At 43.0% G+C, this 19342-nt stretch overlaps 2 protein-coding genes across 2 annotated transcripts; both read right to left on the reverse strand.

The window, feature by feature from the left end:
* Window positions 1-5530: 5530 nt before the first annotated feature.
* Window positions 5531-12386, reverse strand: LOC146977831 (major histocompatibility complex class I-related protein 1-like). The gene is made up of 4 exons (XM_085790517.1): window positions 12127-12386; window positions 10318-10596; window positions 8740-9042; window positions 5531-5658 (listed from the first exon to the last, which is right to left on the reverse strand). Exons 1-4 carry the CDS (start codon window positions 12377-12379, stop codon window positions 5531-5533), a joined length of 963 nt encoding a protein of 320 aa, XP_085646643.1. The 5' UTR covers window positions 12380-12386.
* A 1347-nt stretch (window positions 12387-13733) lies between these two features.
* LOC146977832 (major histocompatibility complex class I-related protein 1-like) lies at window positions 13734-19114 on the reverse strand. Its single transcript, XM_085790518.1, has 7 exons — window positions 19066-19114; window positions 18203-18475; window positions 17444-17719; window positions 16944-17246; window positions 14171-14272; window positions 13940-13957; window positions 13734-13783 (listed from the first exon to the last, which is right to left on the reverse strand). The coding sequence occupies exons 1-7, from the start codon at window positions 19112-19114 to the stop codon at window positions 13734-13736; spliced, it is 1071 nt and encodes a 356-aa protein (XP_085646644.1).
* Window positions 19115-19342: the final 228 nt, after the last annotated feature.

Consider the following 19342-nt stretch of genomic DNA (forward strand, 5'->3'; position numbering starts at 1 on the left):
CAGTCATGCCAATAAAGCTTGTGAAATTGAAATTGACAGAGTCAGACAGAGACTGACTCCCATTAAAACAGGTATAAATATCTCTGGCTGTAGGTGAGAGTGGGCGGGGCCTCGGGGCCTCGTGGCCTCGTGGCCTCGGGGCCTCGTGGCCTCTTACCTGCAGACAGGATCCAGGAGTTCATCACCGTCACCACCGTCACCACGGAGACCAACATGTTACCGTCCACAAACCAGTTCTAGTTCCTCCTCAGACTCAGACCTGAGACCGACTGCAGCTCCACATGCAGCAGGGAGGCTTTATACTGCTGCTCCTCCTCCTCCTCCTCCTCTCTCCCTCCCTCCCTCCCTCCTCCCCCTCTTCTTCCTCCTCCTCCTCCTCCTCCTCCTCCTCCTCCCCCTAGAGCTCTGTAAAAGAGAGTAAGGACAGCATCGGTCCAATGGAAGCGCCTCCTGGTGGAGGAATATGGGAATTGCAAAAGCGCCCATGAACTGACATCTCTAACCCTTAACAGCATCATTGAGGATCCTTTACAGATGAATATTAACACATAGAAGAGGAGTAAAAAAAACAACAAAAAAACAGTTTTCTACATGAATGTTTCAATCTACATTTTGTAATAAACAAATTCTAAGTATAATCTGATATGACCAAGACACCTAAAAACAAAAACATGGCCGTTTTCATCAATTTACCAGCAAGTGGGCAACACACATACATTGGAGTGAATGGGTTTTCTGGGCGCTGTTGCAATACCCATATCCTGCCACTAGGGGCGCAAAACCCTTAAACCCTTAAACCCTTACCACGGGGGGCAATGGTGGTGTCCTTACTCTCTTTTACAGTGCTCTAGTCTTCCTCCTGCTCCTGCAGCTCCATCTCCTGGTTCCTGTGTGAATCAGCAGCTCAGAGCCTGAACTCCTTCTCTGTTTCATATTGGATCACACTGAACTTTACACAGAAACAACTGTGTGTTGATGGACAGTGTGTTTAATTAGGTGGGTGATTCTACCTCAGTCTAAAGACAGATTGGTTATAGATGGTTTATATATTTATTTCACATTTATGTACAGATCTAAACATACAGATGACACTGTCAGAGCTTCAGAGTAGAAAACCAGCTGTCACTCTGACTCTGTTACAGAAAATAATCCAGATCTTCAGGGTGGATTCATGTTCTCAGTGAGTTCAGAGTCACCAGCAGCTGTAACAGTCACTAACGTGTTGTTGGTCCACTGAACTTCCTGTCTGGACAGTTGAGTTAAAGCTCTTTAAGCCACTGTAACGTTCATGTGTTCAGAGGCAGTGGAGGAAAAACTAGTTACTGACGAGCTGCAGAGAGTTCAGATGAAAACAGAAGAAGAAGTTGACTTGTCAAACATTTCCATATTGAAGTGTGGAGTTTCATCAGACTCTGAGTCTTGTCACTTGTTGCTTCATCACATTGGAGAGGGACCCGTGTGCAGGGACATGGGCGCCGCCATTAGCTCAGCTTTTTTTTTCGTGTATATTATTTCTTTCTTTCTATTACTTTATCACCCCCCCCCCCCCCCCCTCTCTCTCTGGCCTGTACCTGGTCTTTTTACTAAACTTAACCAACTCCTTTCTTCATTGCCTAACCCTAACCAAAGCACCACCAAAGACATTTCATTTCTTTTTTCTCTCTCTCTCTCCCGGTCTGCTGTTAGCAGGAGTGGCGCTAGCCGTTAGCCGCTAGCCGTTTCTAATAACTCAATATCTTAATAAACGATCCATGCAAAAAATATTTAGTTAGCTCAATCATTTTGTAACTAAGATATCCGCTGGAAAACAATATTTTATTATGGACCATTTGAGTTACTGGGTTATTTTTTTTATCTACATAGAAATGATAGACATGAAGAAGAGCAACTTCCGGTCGTGACTTCCGGTCTGGATCAGCTGACAATGGCGGCGCTCTGGTCCCTGCATACGGCTACTCTTGACACATTGTGTCTCAGTGTTGCAGCAGCTGGACTCTCTCACCTGTCTTCTCTCTGTAGACCAGAAACCCACCGACAGAACTAATGAGGTCGACGACAACAACAACCACTGCAACAACGAACACAACACACAGAAACACAAAGAAACAAAACCATCATCACACAACGAGCAGGTGAAGCAGGTCAGAGCAGAGACTCATGTGTTCATCATGTGCCACTTGCAGCTGTAAAGCCACATTTATTAGAAAGATACCAGAGTGAAGTGATTTCTCTCCTTACTGTTCTCAGAACAGTTCCCAACACATTAAGGAGCTGATGTCTGTTTACATTCATCTGGTGATTTACTGCCCCCTTGTGGAGGCAGCAGGTTATTGTCTCTTGTTTGTGCACAGTGCTGCTGCACTTAGATGAGGTTTATTAACCAAGAGATGAGCTGCTCAGCTGTACTTGGCACAGGTACAATGGTGTCATCATCATCATCATCATCATCAAGAAATGTCCTGTTTTATCAGGCTGGGGCGTTTCCTGAATCTGTGACACATTTAAAAGTTTCTGAAAGTTTCACACACTTTTATAAGAACATTAAAGGGATAGTTCACCCAAAATTGAAATGACTAAAGGGCTGGGAGAAGTTTCAGAGTCCTCCGTGGCTTCTCTGAGTTACAGGGGGTCTCGGCGTAGCAGTGCATGTCCATATGACGGTTGCTAATGGATACCAACTGTCTTCATAACAAAAAGACACACCAAAAAACATCCAGATACCTCCATGCTGCTCGTCTGTAATGTCCCTCTGGTATTGAAGCCCCGACATGAGAAATATGGAGGTATCTGGATGTTTCTTGGTGTGTCTTTTTGTTATGAAGACAGTTGGTATCCATTAGCAACCGTCATATGGACATGCACTGCTACGCCGAGACCCCCTGTAACTCAGAGAAGCCACGGAGGACTCTGAAACTTCTCCCAGCCCTTAGTCCACATGAGGGGGAGGAGATAATGAGTGAAATTTCAATTTTGGGTGAACTATCCCTTTAAACCATCAGCTGAGGATCCTCACATCACAGATTGGATGACAATCAACCTGCAGCTGATTAATGATCATTAACGCTGCAGAGTAGTAGTACTAGTAGTTACATCAACAGACAGGAAACAGGTCTGAGTCCTCTCTCTCTCTGCTGTTTCTTTTATATTCACAGATCAATCAGCTCTGTGGTTGTAAATGAACTGTTGTTACAGCCAACAACCGTGTGAACAGCAGCTTTGTAGCTCCTGATGATCCTGTTCACTCAATGCTGGAGTTAAAACTGCCACTGTGGTTTCCTCTCTACAGACAGAGTCCATGTCAGGTGAAGTGGGAACATGTCGACGGGAGGAGCTCATCTTCCTCCTGACTCCAGCCTGGACTCAACTCTGACACTTTGTCCACGGTCATCACTAACAACAAACATAATGAAGCTTCATGTTCAGTTTGATCCTCGACACTCACTTGTCACTTTGAGTCTGTCGATTAAAAATAGAAACTGGTCAAACAGGAAGTTTTTCAAGCAAACCAGAGATTACAAGATGTTTTTATTTGTCATTTCTTATGCACCAATGTTTCCCCAACAAGTATCAGAACCACAGTGAATTATAAAGTACCATAAAGAATTATTCAAATATACTGATGAATATAAACAACAAAACAAAAACACACAAAGCTAGAGCCTTAGCACAGTGTTACAGTGCTGAGATCAGATCAGATGTGGAGCGTCGCAGTGAGATAAGTGATGCAGATTAAACCCAGAGAGAAGTACAACTGACTGAAACATCTCTGATGTGTGTTTCCTTTATCATCAAACATCTTCATCTACACAAACACACATGAACCAGACTTAATGATCCACTGTTAAAAAAGTAAAGAAGAGAAAATCAAAAAGTCATCACTGTCAGGAAAAACTAAAGCTGCTCACATTGGGCCTCATTCACGAACCGTTCTTAAGAACAAATTTGTTCTTAAGTCCTACTTACGAAGTTTTTACGAAGATTGTGGCATTCATGAATGTTTTCTTATCCAGAATTTGTTCTTAACTAAGAACAAAATCTAAGAACAGTCAGGAGTATACTTACGCACTTTTAAGTGCTGAGACTTCTGCAAAAATAACCGATTTTAGCGTTTTCTTCTGTTCTGCAGTTGTATGATATTATATGATTTTAATAAGAATTATTTTCTTATCTTTTATGATGTTTTTAATAATCATATATATTAATAATAATAATTGACAAATCATTGCAGTCTCTTAAAAAACATTATAGACCCTTAATTCATATCAGTTTTGTTGTGCGCAACATACAGCTGCCGATATGATTTTCTTTTTCCTAATTGCAGGCTGCAACAGTGCACTTACTGTAAGTGTTCACACTACACACAACTGTTTTTTTTTCATATGTGATAATATGATTATATTTATGATGGCACACGTGAGAGTGTGGTCTCTGATAACAACCCGAAGAGCTGACGCTACTAAATATTTAGAGCTGACGCTACTAAATATAGCCTAAATATAAATATAAAAATATAAACTAAATATAAGCTTTTTGTTTGTTTCTTAGTTTCATTCCTGCCGCAGTAGCGCCACTTCACTACTTTAGTTCTTTTTACGTTTGGAGTCTGGTGCTCCCTCCCAGATTTTCATTTGAGCATTTCAACTTTCTTTCTCACTTCACTTCTCTGCTCAGTGCCTGTGGGTGCTGTGTGCACACGGCCCTGCAGTCTCATGCCCTTTTACGGGCATTGATGGGGCGGTTACCTATGCTAATCCTATGTTAATTAGACTCACCTGGCACACGCCCTCAACTTACGAGGAGATGGCCTAAGAACACAGCTGCGAACAATTCTGAGGCTTACGAACGCGTTGATGAATCTGACGTAGGGTTTTCTTAAGGAACCTCTTAAGAACAACTTAAGAAAGAATCTAAGAAGGTTCTTAAGAAGATATTGGTGAATGAGGCCCATTGTCTTTTCTAAAGCACCGTGTGTCCACTGAGTCTTCTACTGCAATTAAAGTACTTAGGGGCTATTTGGAGATCATACGACCCCACTTTAAAAAATGCTGCTATCCCTTTAAAGTGTTGACTTCTTCCATCCCATGTGAGGTCACTGATCGAGTGTTTGTCAGTCAGGTTTCTGGATTCAGACGCTCAGAGAGTTCAGCGCTGGTTTCAGGAGCTGTAAGATCAGAAACACTGTGTCAAACTGTTGAAAGACAATTTAACCAGCACTAACAGTAAATGAAGAAAACTGTAGATTATCAATCAAATGATTTAGAATCACATTTGGTGTAAAAGGTCATTTCAGACAAAATAAAATCAGTTTTACTTACGGGATGGACGGCCTTTGGCTGAAACCAAGAGAAAAGACAAATCAGTTGTAAATGACAGGATGTGTTTGATCAGCTCATCACCACTGAATACAGTATGATCCTCTCCTCTACTCACTCAGACTTAGTGAACTCATTTTTTAAACTCAAGCTCGTTTCAGTTTTACAATCTGGATAAAAACCTGAACTCAAAGACTAAGACGAAAATATTCTAAGAGTCAAAATGTCCACTTTTCTCTCTCACCTTTCTTCTGTTTATAAAGCATGAATGCAGTGACAGCGATGAGGACGAGAGCCAGAGGAACCAGTGCAGAGATGATGGGGACGGTGGTGTTACTGGGCTTATCTGGTGAATATAAAATATCACATTTTAAAGGGATATTCCGGCGTAAATTTAAGCCATGGTCCAACGCACGGTAACACCGAGTTAGACCCCCCCTCGAGAGATGAAGTCTGCTAACCGCTAGCTTCTCCAGTTGTAGCAACGTTAGCAATGACCGCACCATAACAAACAGCGCAGTATACAGATCCACTATCCACCGATCAAAAAGCCACTTACAGCCACAAATAATGCTCAGAACAGCACCAAACGTCATCAACAGTACAAACAGGGTCCCATCCCATAATACGAGGCATCAAACATCTGTTAGCTTAGCCTGGTTTCTATTGAAAAGAGACGAAAACAACTCACCCACTCTGCTCCAGTTATACGCTATGCAGCAACTTTCCCTGTCCAGCACAGAGTCCAGGCACTGACAACACACCGAGGCCGACTGGCAGCACAAACATCTGGTTTCAGCACAAACATCTGGTTTCAGCACAGACATCTGGTTTCAGCACAAACATCTGGTTTCAGCACAAACATCTGGTTTCAGCACAAACATCTGGTTTCAGCACAGACATCTGGTTTCAGCATAAACATCTGGTTTCAGCACAGACATCTGGTTTCAGCACAGACATCTGGTTTCAGCACAAACATCTGGTTTCAGCACAGACATCTGGTTTCAGCACAGACATCTGGTTTCAGCACAGACATCTGGTTTCAGCACAGACATCTGGTTTCAGCACAGACATCTGGTTTCAGCACAAACATCTGGTTTCAGCACAAACATCTGGTTTCAGCACAGACATCTGGTTTCAGCATAAACATCTGGTTTCAGCACAGACATCTGGTTTCAGCATAAACATCTGGTTTCAGCGGCCACCGACAGGCAGTGACCACCACACTGACCATTGATTCCCCCAGGTCCTATCTGTGATGTCTGCTTGTTGTAGCCATGGTTACAGGTAGTCAGCTGTTGTAGCCATGGTTACAGGTAGTCAGCTGTTGTAGCCATGGTTACCGGTAGTCAGCTGTTGTAGCCATGGTAACAGGTAGTCAGCTGTTGTAGCCATGGTTACAGGTAGTCAGCTGTTGTAGCCATGGTTACAGGTAGTCAGCTGGCGTGGAGGCGATGACAGAGTGAAGTAGAGTCCTGCAGCTCAAGGATGAATGTGTGTGTATTACTCCATATAATGCAGCTAAGTTCCTATGTATCTTATCAGTTTATAAAAGTTATTATCGAGTGTTCACAGGGAAATGAACAGAGAGAATCACGTAAACAAGCGCGAGTATAGACGCGACGTCACACGCGCGATCAGGACGCCGTTCGTTGCCAAGAGACTGTCTGTAATTTAGTGAAGGAAACATCACGGACACGGCTGAGTTTATGGAGTTTGAGAACAACAACGACTGGTTTCATTTCGATGGGCGCCACTATCAGTTAGAGACCGAGTTTACTGAAGACGAGCTGAAGGAAACGGAGGAGTGAAGTGACAGAGGGAGAGAGCTGGTGGAGTCTATGTGCTGGACCTGGGGGAATCAAGTGGTCAGTGTGGTGGTCACTGCCTATCGGTGGCCACTGAAACCAGATGTTTGTGCTGAAACCAGATGTTTGTGCTGAAACCAGATGTCTGTGCTGAAACCAGATGTTTATGCTGAAACCAGATGTTTCTGCTGAAACCAGATGTCTGTGCTGAAACCAGATGTTTGTGCTGAAACCAGATGTCTGTGCTGAAACCAGATGTTTATGCTGAAACCAGATGTTTCTGCTGAAACCAGATGTTTGTGCTGAAACCAGATGTCTGTGCTGAAACCAAATGTTTGTGCTGCCAGTGGCTGCTGAAACCAGATGTTTGTGCTGAAACCAGATGTTTGTGCTGAAACCAGATGTCTGTGCTGAAACTAGATGTTTGTGCTGAAACCAGATGTTTGTGCTGAAACCAGATGTTTGTGCTGAAACCAAATGTTTGTGCTGAAACCAGATGTCTGTGCTGAAACCAAATGTTTGTGCTGAAACTAGATGTCTGTGCTGAAACTAGATGTTTGTGCTGAAACCAGATGTCTGTGCTGAAACCAAATGTTTGTGCTGCCAGTGGCTGCTGAAACCAGATGTCTGTGCTGAAACCAGATGTTTGTGCTGTCAGTGGCCGCTGAAACCAGATGTCTGTGCTGAAACCAGATGTTTGTGCTGCCAGTGGCTGCTGAAACCAGATGTTGGTGCTGAAACCAGATGTTTGTGCTGCCAGTGGCTGCTGAAACCAGATGTCTGTGCTGAAACCAGATGTTTGTGCTGCCAGTGGCTGCTGAAACCAGATGTTGGTGCTGAAACCAGATGTTTGTGCTGAAACCAGATGTTTGTGCTGAAACCAGATGTTTGTGCTGCCAGTCGGCCTCGGTGTGTTGTCAGTGCCTGGACTCTGTGCTGGACACGGAAAGTTGCTGCATAGCGTATAACTGGAGCAGAGTGGGTGAGTTGTTTTTGTCTCTTTTCAATAAAAACCAGGCTAAGCTAACAGATGTTTGATGCCTCATATTATGGGATGGGACCCTGTTTGTACTGTTGATGACGTTTGGTGCTGTTCTGAGCATTATTTGTGGCTGTGAGTGGCTTTTTGATCTGTGGATAGTGGATCCGTATACTGCGCTGTTTGTTATGGTGCGGTCATTGCTAAAGTTGCTACAACTGGAGAAGCTAGCGGTTAGCAGACTTCATCTCTCGAGGGGGGGTCTAACTCGGTGTTACGGTGCGTTGGACCATGGCTTAAACTTACGCCGGAATATCCCTTTAAGACCAGTACAGATAAACAGGACAGAACACAAGAGGAGCAGATGTCTGTTTGCATTCATCTGGTGATTTACTGCCCCCTTGTGGAGGCAGCAGGTTATTGTCTCTGGAAACTTGTCAACCATCTCTAGTTTGTGCACAGTGCTGCTGCACTTAGTAGATGAGGTTTATTAACCAAGAGATGAGCTGCTCAGATTTTAAACCACTGTATCTATGTTCACAACTGTTGTTGAGGATGAATTCACAGCTCAACTGTAGAACAAAGACTAAAATACCCAACAAACCACGTCACGTTCAGGAGCTGCTGATGTCTCTCTTACCCAAGTTGGTCTTTATCTGAGCTTTGTCCAGTTTGGTGACAATGTCGTCCTTCACTCCAAAGAGCTGAAACACACACTCATAGTTGCCGAAGTCTTCATGTTTGACTGATGAGACGTTCAGGTCAACAGTCTTCTGGAAGGAGCCATCATGGTTGGGGAGGATCTCTCCTTGGTCCACGTCCTCATGAAGCTCCTCTCCATTCTTCCTCCAGAACATGACAGCTTTGTTTGGGTAGAAACCTGTAGCGTGGCAGCTGACTGGAGAGGAGGGGGTCTTCTGGAGGAGAGACACTGAGGGGGGGTCTGGAGGAGGAGGGGGAGTGGGAGGGCGGGGGAGTTGAATTTTTTCAGTATAGGGTACAATTGAACCAAATGCACATGAACACTCAGAAAGTAGCTATAAGGGACTGTTCGTTATTTATCATCAGTGCCACCGGAGGGATTCACGGAACTTTTTTTTTTTTTTTACATGACCCCCCTGTCGGAGTCAGTAAATTTTAACATGACCCTGCATTAAGCCTTATCAAAAGATACATGACCCCCCCCCCCCCCCCAGCCATCGACACGTGACATCGCATCACGTAACGCGTGACACTAAGTTACATTATTTCATTTTGACAAGTGTGTGCAACACCTCCTCATCATCACAATGCCATTCATCAGCTGTTATTAAAACCCAACTCATCAATAACAGAATCGCGATTTTGGACCAGCTCACACCACACAACAAGCCATTAACAATTAATCCACACTCAAACCGAAGCAACAATAATGTGAACTGTACTCAACAACTACAAGGTTTACGACAGATGACAGACAACCTGGGCTGTGTGTGTGTGTGCCTGCGTGTGTAAGAAAGACAGGGAGAGAGAGAGAGAAAGTAGATAAAACCAGTTAGCTACCGTAGCTTGGTCTCCCGTCAGGTAAAAGCTGCCGTTTATTCCTCAAATATAGTTCATGAAGTTGTACAGTTATCCATCACTGCTGTTGAATTATCCGCTAAACTGCTGGACGCTAAAACCGAGGGGGCGTCTGTTTGTTTACAATTCACGAAAACAACGTGAACGTACGAGCTGCTCATAGCCTCTGTACAGTACTGAAGTTAAACTCACTCACCCATAAAAGACGTGCTAACCCGCCTGCCAAGTACTCATTTAGCTTTTGGTGAAGTGGTTAGCATCGTCGCCTGCGGTGCGGGAGACCCGGGTTCGAAACCCACTCAGGGCAGACCAGTAAAATAACGTTGTGATTCGGGGGCCGTTGCTCTCATTGTCATCAGTTCTTGCAGCTTTGAAATGTCCCGTTTTTGTTTTGTTTTTGTTTTTTGCGGGCATTGCAGTGTCCTCCAGACAAAATGTTGAATGACCCCCCCTCGCTGACCTTTTTTTTTTTAGTGGACCCACCCCTCAACAAAGAATATTATGGCATGACCCCCCCCATTTTCCTCCGGTGGCCCATTCCATAAATAACAAACGGTCCCTAACCGTGATTTTCCAGAGTTTTCTTTGGATGGACAGATAATTCCTGTGGGTGGAAAATGTCCACGCCAGCCCACCTGTAGACCTCACCCTGTTATACCTGTTCTCAGCAAGGAGCTCCTCCCATAGTTCACATACGTCTTCAGCCAGTCGGGACAAATTTGACTGAAGAAGTACTCATAGTATATTGTTTCAGCGTTCTCAGCATCCCATTTCAGTTTGGTGAGGACAGCCTGTGGTGTTGCAGCGATCCATGTCCGTGTCTTTATGTCCAGTGATATGAAGTCTTCTCCATCATAACCAAACTGAATGAAACCACCAACTTCTTCAGTCTCATTGTCCAATTTACATCCACTTATCCTCTGTAAGATGTGGACACCTGAGACAGAGACAGAGACAGTTAACTCTTTGACTGCCAAAGACAAGTTATCTCGTTTTTATTGCAACGTCATGCTGCATGTATTGTCCCATGCAGTCTTCTGCGAAGATCAGATTCGTATCATCAAAATAAAATGCAGAAAAACACATTTGGATTGACAGATATAAAAGGTATAACGTATTTATCCCCCTCATTTACTTCACATTACACATTAGTTGGGCCCGGGGGCGGGGCTGACTCCGGACCGACTTAACAGTGCGAGATCAGAGACAGCGTGCTTCTGCCAGCTCATCCCTCTGCATCATTCGCACACACACACAAAAAAGGTTGCAACTCTAGGATTTTTTTTTAATAGGGCTGGAGTTGTATGTGTCAGTCAATAAATGTTTTGTTATCAAAAGTCATTTGTCAGTGTTGATTTTGTTGTTGTTTACAAGAGAACAACTGTACAGATGTTGAGGTGTCACTAAAGCAAAATATAAAGGAGCCAATTGTACTGGTATACTTGAAAATATGGGTAGTTTTTTTCTTTTTGTTTTTTTTTGTTTTTTAGAGTACGAAAAATAGTAGGCACTTTACTCCAGGCACTTTAAAAACCAGCACTTTATAACAGATGCACCTTAATGAATCTTAGCAGCGCTATACGACACCTTTGTCGATTACATGCACTTAATTTTACTACTACTCCTTGCTCTTTCCTACCGAAGCTACGGTATGTTATTGTATATATTGTGGTATTGTGATATGGTATTGTGGTTTTGTGATATGGTATTTGTACCATTGCTGTACGTTGTTCTTTTTTTCGTCCTTGTATAATTGTTGTTGTTGTGTGGAAATTAGCCTAGAGCTAAATCTGGTGTATTTACATTTTGGATGTTCATGAATACGCAGAGTCCCGTTACAAATAAACAAATAAATGAAAATGACAGCCAACACAAAAACCTCTTTTTCTCAAGATTTTGGTGCCAAAATGGCCTTTTGGGCTAAACTAACCTATATTCAACTGCCAATTTCTCTTTCATTTGATGGGTTGAATGTGTATAGTACATAATATATGTTGGGTCTAAAATGATCAGTCAAAAACCTGGAAAATAACTGGCAAGCTGGAAGTAGCTGCTGTGGAAATAGCTGGCAGTGAAAGAGTGTCCAGATGATCGGTTTTAGAGCTTCAGTATTTTTATTAGTATTATTTATTTGTCTGTAGGGGCCATGAATGACTGGAGGACTGGATTTTGATTCAGTGGCCTCGTCTCAGTTTGGTGTCAGAGGAAGGACGTAGGAGAGGACAGAGTCTATAAAGTTCCTCATGTGTAGAGTCTGTTTCCAGAGTGTGAAGATGTAGAACTTCAGGAATCTGATGTGTTTAGTTTGTAACATGCATCAACAAAGCTGAACACAAAGTGTCTGACACTGATTCAGTTGGTTATGAGAAGCTTCAGCTGAACATCACCCTCCTTAATGATTACTGGTTATATGGAGGCCCAGTAGATGAACCATTGTTAAATATAATATAATACAGACTGTACCTACCTCCACTGTGGTTAAAACGCTGCTTGAACTCGTGAATCCAGCCTCTTGAAAGAGGCAGTTCCTCAAAACATTCTCCACTATACCAAAGCATGTGCTCAGGGTTCTCATCCAGTGCTCGTTTCATCCAGGTCTGTTTTGTCTCTATTGTGTTTGCGTTGGTGTCGCATTGACTTGCTGGGATTTCATCAACAAGTCCAACAGTCACATACTCAGGCAGGTTTGTGACTCCAGAAGATACAGTGGTAACAAACATCAGGATGTGTTGTACTGTGGGACAAACAAAGTTTTTGCACTCCTCATAAATGCGATATATTCAGTCAGATTCAGTTAAAAATCCAGTTGAGATAAAAGTGAAACCAAATCATGCAGCAGTGTGACACAAGAGTAAAATCCAGAGTTGATCAGAAAGTAAAGTGCAGAGTTGAATAAATATTTAAATGTGATCCTACCTGCTGATGAACTGTGACAGAGAAGAAGAAACAAAAGTAATGTCTCCATTTTGTTTTGCCACAGACGAACAAAGGACCGATGATACAGACGCTTTAACGTCTGAGTTACAAAAAAAGCGAAGTGACAAAAGTCACTATTTGTCACTTTGAGCCTGTGAATCAAAAACAGAAACTGGTCAAACAGGACTTTTTTTCTAGGAAATCAGTGAGATATGCAGGTGAGGAAGTGCATCATGTCCAATCAGTCAGAGTCTCTGTGGTTCATGTGTTTTGGACTTGAGCAGCAGACAAGTTCAGACTGAGGATCACTCTGAACTTTACACAGAAACATGAATCAAGAGCCTGATGAACTCAGTGGACACTGTGATATGTGAGGAGACTGACTGCTCAGCTAATATCCATGTCCCTGGAACAACAGGCACAACATGAGGACTTTGACTGGAGGTTTTTATTGAAAAGTGAAACATCAGAGAGAAAAGGCAGAACAATACATGTGATCTCTGATGATCCTAAAACGACCAGTTCTCCAGTTAGATGGCTTTGGGCCTGTCATCAGACCTGCAGTGGGTGTCAGCTTGTGTCGTCATGAACCTACTGAGCCTCTGACAGACAGACGACACCTTCACTGACCCTCAGTTAATGTTGCTACAAGCAGCTTTTCATTCTTCCTCTCACTCAGTCAAAGAGCAGCCACTCTGCAGCCGCGGCCTCGGCCTTATTATCTGGTTAGAATAAACCACATGGACGGGTCCAACTGGTTTATATAAAACTGTCCCACTTATCAGTCCAGCCAGCATCACTGATTATCTGGTGCAACAATCGTACTAAACATGTCATGAATGTTCTCCCATGATCTGCATCTTCATAGTAAAAAACGTGGTTTTAATGATACATGAAGAAAGAAGATTTCAACACTGTTTCCAGTGTTTATATGTACATGTGATTCATGAGTCATTGTGAAGCACTAAAGTACAATCAACACAAGATTAACGATAAAACAAGAACTATGAGAAAAAAACATTCTGCTTATGTTAAAAGGAATGAATAAATCTGCTGAACACTGAGACTCTTTTAGCTGGATAATATGACAGGGTTAGTTAATGTTAAAATGTTGACTTCTTCCATCCCATGTGAGGTCACTGATCGAGTGTTTGTCAGTCAGGTTTCTGGATTCAGACGCTCAGAGAGTTCAGCGCTGGTTTCAGGAGCTGTAAGATCAGAAACACACTGTGTCAAACTGTTGAAAGACAATTTAACCAGCACTAACAGTAAATGAAGAAAACTGTAGATTATCAATCAAATGATTTAGAATCACATTTGGTGTAAAATATCATTTCAGACAAAATAAAATCAGTTTTACTTACGGGATGGACGGTCTTTGGCTGAAACCAAGAGAAAAGACAAATCAGTTGTAAATGACAGGATGTGTTTGATCAGTTCATCACCACTGAATATGATCCTCTCCTCTACTCACTCAGACTTAGTGAACTCATTTTTTAAACTCAAGCTCGTTTCAGTTTTACAATCTGGACTCTGAACTCAAAGACTAAGACGAAAATATTCTAAGAGTCAAAATGTCCACTTTTCTCTCTCACCTTTCTTCTGTTTATAAAGCATGAATGCAGTGACAGCGATGAGGACGAGAGCCAGAGGAACCAGTGCAGAGATGATGGGGACGGTGGTGTTACTGGGCTTATCTGGTCAATATAAAATATCACATTTTAAAGGGATATTCCGGCGTAAATTTAAGCCATGGTCCAACGCACGGTAACACCGAGTTAGACCCCCCCTTGAGAGATGAAGTCTGCTAACCGCTAGCTTCTCCAGTTGTAGCAACGTTAGCAATGACCGCACCATAATAAACAGCGCAGTATACGGATCCACTAGCCACCGATCAAAAAGCCACTTACAGCCACAAATAATGCTCAGAACAGCACCAAACGTCATCAACAGTACAAACAGGGTCCCATCCCATAATACGAGGCATCAAACATCTGTTAGCTTAGCCTGGTTTCTATTGAAAAGAGACGAAAACAACTCACCCACTCTGCTCCAGTTATACGCTATGCAGCAACTTTCTGTGTCCAGCACAGAGTCCAGGCACTGACAACACACGTCTGAGGCAGCACAAACATCTGGTTTCAGCACAGACATCTGGTTTCAGCACAGACATCTGGTTTCAGCACAAACATCTGGTTTCAGCGCAGACATCTGGTTTCAGCGCAAACATCTGGTTTCAGCACAAACATCTGGTTTCAGCACAAACATCTGGTTTCAGCGCAGACATCTGGTTTCAGCACAGACATCTGGTTTCAGCACAAACATCTGGTTTCAGCACAAACATCTAGTTTCAGCGGCCACCGACAGGCAGTGACCACCACACTGACCACTTGATTCCCCCAGGTCCTATCTGTGTTGTCTGCTTGTTGTAGCCATGGTTACAGGTAGTCAGCTGTTGTAGCCATGGTTACAGGTAGTCAGCTGTTGTAGCCATGGTTACAGGTAGTCAGCTGGCGTGGAGGCGGTTACAGAGTGAAGTAGAGTCCTGCAGCTCAAGGATGAATGTGTGTGTATTACTCCATATAATGCAGCTAAGTTCCTATGTATCTTCATCAGTTTATAAAAGTTATTATCAAGTGTTCACAGGGAAATGAACCGAGAGAATCACGTAAACAAGCGCGAGTATAGACGCGACGTCACACACGTGATCAGGACGCCGTTCGTTGCAGGAAGAGACTGTCTGTAATTTAGTGAAGAGACATCACGGACACGGCTGAGTTTATGGAGTTTGAGAACAACAACGACTGGTTTCATTTCGATGGGCGCCACTATCAGTTTAACTGAGTTTACTGAAGACGAGCTGAAGGAAATGGAGTAAAGTCAAAGAGGGAGAGAGCCGGTGGAGGCTATGTGCTGGAAATGGAGGATAAAAGTGACAGAGGGAGAGAGCTGGGGGCGTCTATGTGCTGGACCTGGGGGAATCAAGTGGTCAGTGTGGTGGTCACTGCCTGTCGGTGGCCGCTGAAACCAGATGTCTGTGCTGAAACCAGATGTTTGTGCTGAAACCAGATGTTTGTGCTGAAACCAGATGTCTGTGCTGAAACCAGATGTTTGTGCTGAAACCAGATGTTTGTGCTGAAACCAGATGTTTGTGCTGAAACCAGATGTCTGTGCTGAAACCAGATGTTTGTGCTGAAACCAGATGTTTGTGCTGTCGGTGGCCGCTGAAACCAGATGTCTGTGCTGAAACCAGATGTTTGTGCTGTCGGTGGCTGCTGAAACCAGATGTTTGTGCTGAAACCAGATGTTTGTGCTGAAGCCAGATGTCTGTGCTGAAACCAGATGTCTGTGCTGAAACCAGATGTTTGTGCTGAAACCAGATGTCTGTGCTGAAACCAGATGTCTGTGCTGAAACCAGATGTTTGTGCTGAAACCAGATGTCTGTGCTGAAACCAGATGTTTGTGCTGAAACCAGATGTCTGTGCTGAAACCAGATGTTTGTGCTGAAACCAGATGTCTGTGCTGAAACCAGATGTCTGTGCTGAAACCAGATGTCTGTGCTGAAACCAGATGTCTGTGCTGAAACCAGATGTTTGTGCTGAAACCAGATGTCTGTGCTGAAACCAGATGTTTGTGCTGAAACCAGATGTTTGTGCTGCCAGTCGGCCTCGGTGTGTTGTCAGTGCCTGGACTCTGTGCTGGACAGGGAAAGTTGCTGCATAGCGTATAACTGGAGCAGAGTGGGTGAGTTGTTTTTGTTTTCTTTTCAATAGAAACCAGGCAAAGCTAACAGATGTTTGATGCCTCGTATTATGGGATGGGACCCTGTTTGTACTGTTGATGACGTTTGGTGCTGTTCTGAGCATTATTTGTGGCTGTAAGTGGCTTTTTGATCGGTGGCTAGTGGATCCGTATACTGCGCTGTTTGTTATGGTCCAGTCATTGCTAACATTGCTACAACTGGAGAAGCTAGCGGTTAACAGACTTCATCTCTCGAGGGGGGGTCTAACTCAGTGTTACGGTGCGTTGGACCATGGGTTAAACTTACACCAGAATATCCCTTTAAGACCAGTACAGATAAACAGGTCAGAACACAAGAGGAGCGGATGTCTGTTTACATTCATCTGGTGATTTACTGCCCCTTTGTGGAGGCAGCAGGTTATTGTCTCTGGAAACTTGTTTGTGCACAGTGCTGCTGCACTTAGTAGATGAGGTTTATTAACCAAGAGATGAGCTGCTCAGATTTTAAACCACTGTATCTATGTTCATAACTGTTGTTGAGGATGAATTCACAGCTCAACTGTAGAACAAAGACTAAAATACCCAACAAACCACGTCACATTCAGGAGCTGCTGATGTCTCTCTTACCCAAGTTGCTCCTGATCCATGCTTTTTTCAGTCTGGTGACGATGTCGTCCTTCAGTCCAGAGAGCTGAAACACACACTCATAGTTGCCGAAGTCTTCATGTTTGACTGATGAGACGTTCAGGTCAACAGTCTTCTGGAAGGAGCCATCATGGTTGGGGAGGATCTCTCCTTGGTCCACGTCCTCATGAAGCTCCTCTCCATTCTTCCTCCAGAACATGACAGCTTTGTTTGGGTAGAAACCTGTAGCGTGGCAGCTGACTGGAGAGGAGGGGGTCTTCTGGAGGAGGGACACTGTGGGACGACCTAGAGGGGGGTCAGTGTTGTTGAGATGTTTCACTCTGAACCAAAATGTGGAATGACAGACATTATCATCCATACAGCCATGTCCCTAATGATGGACTAATACCTGATAATTAGACTTTGGTTTAAATCAAAGCAAAAGGTTTGTTTTCTCTAAAGGTCAATCTGCAACACATTCCTCTGCATTGATGCAACTTTACCTGTACTCCTCAGATACTTCTTTGCAAAGTTAACGTACATCTTTAGCAAAGTAGGACAAACAGTTAAGAGGTTCCCTGTTTGTTTTAGTCTCTCTTTGTTAGTATCCCAGCTCTGTTTCATGAACTCAGCCAATTTATTTGCAGCGATCCACGTCTGTGTCTTCATGTCCAGTGATATGAAGTCTTCTCCATCATAACCATACTGAAGAAAACCAACAACCTCTTCAGTCTCATCGTCCCATTCACATCCACTAATCCTCTGAAAGACATGAACACCTGAGACAGAGACAGAGACTCAAGTTACCACTGGTCTCTGAGTTCAGATGGAGACATTGATGCATCATCCTCCCATTCATTTTCACTTAACTGGTCTTAATAAAGACAGTGCATCAACAAAGCCATCACTTTTACTCTATTGGTTACTGATTAATTTCCAACTGGATAAATGTGTGAAGTTACAGAACACCAGAGAACCTGAGAGCTCAAGGTTTACTGTGTCATCTAGTTTGTTCTGATTTTTAATTCATACATTTTAATTTAATAATGCACAATACCCGCTGACGTGATGAGGAAAACTACACAAGATGAGCTTTGTTTTTTCGCGGATTTAATAAGCCAATCTAAACTTCACTCTGTCCTCGTCTAATATAAGGTCTGATGTCCAACAGATTTGTGTTGAGGCTCTTCAGACTCACTTATATATGAGTAGTTGAGTAAAAAGCTAATGAAAATATAGGAAAACATAGACATAGTTCTTACCTTGACTTTGGTTGAAGTGCTGTTTCAAACTATGAATACTGGCTTTGAAGAAGTTGGGCATATGCCGAGAACACTCTCCAGTGTACCACTGTAGATGTTCAGGGTACTTATCAGCTAGATATTTTTTCATCCAGCTGTGTTTTAATTCTACTGTGTTTGTGTCGCTGTCACAGTACCCCATCTGAACGTCATCAATCTCTGCAACAGCCACAACCTCTGGGAGGATTGTGACTCCATCAGATACAGTGGAGAAGAACTTCAAGTTGTGTGTCACTGTAGGGAAAACAAAGTGTAGAAGCTGTTTGTCCAAACAAAGAAACGTTTCAAATCAAACATCAAATCATAAAAATTCAAGGTCCTCTGCTGCACCATGGGTTGTGGTGGACGCAGACAGATAAGACAATGTCCAAACAAATGTCCAATTTCAACAAAAAACATGGTTTGTTTGACCAGAAAACAAGCAAAGAACGAAGGAAAATCCTTTGTGCCTCTCCCACTCTGGTGAAAAAACCTTTGCCTATGGTGCATGTTGGTCCATTACCGTAACCCTACATATACTCTCAGATGCCCCTAACCTGCCCCAATGAAACAAATACACAAATAACAAGAAAACACCTAAACTAAACAAATAAACTAACAAAATACTAACAGTAATGTGATCATGATGAAATCAAACAAAGTGATTCAGAATAATCAAATCTAAACACTAACTAAACTAAACAACACTGAGTAAAATGTGATAGTAGTCAAATTCAGTTGAAAATCCATTTGAGATAAAAGCGACACCACATCGTGCAGCAGTGTGACGCAGGAGTAAAATAAGTCAAGTGAAGAGTTGGATAAATATTAAAATGTGATCCTACCTGCTGATGAACTGTGACAGAGAAGAAGAAACAAAAGCAACGTTTTCATCTTTTGCCACCGATGAACAACAGACCGATGATACAGAAGCTTTAACGTCCTGTCTGTAAGAAACAAACAAGAGAAGTGACAAAAGTCAACATTTGTCACTTTGAGCCTGTAGGAGCCAATATTATGTTAAAGAAAGTTGAGAGTTTTACTGTAGATTACAGCGTGTTTTATATTAGTTTTGGTTGTGTTAGGACATTATTGCCTTTTATTGCATAGATGTAAAATTTA

The sequence above is a fragment of the Trachurus japonicus genome, chromosome 11 (assembly GCF_045865225.1).
Source record: "Trachurus japonicus isolate A0001 chromosome 11, Traja_1.0".
Lineage (NCBI taxonomy): Eukaryota > Metazoa > Chordata > Actinopteri > Carangiformes > Carangidae > Trachurus > Trachurus japonicus.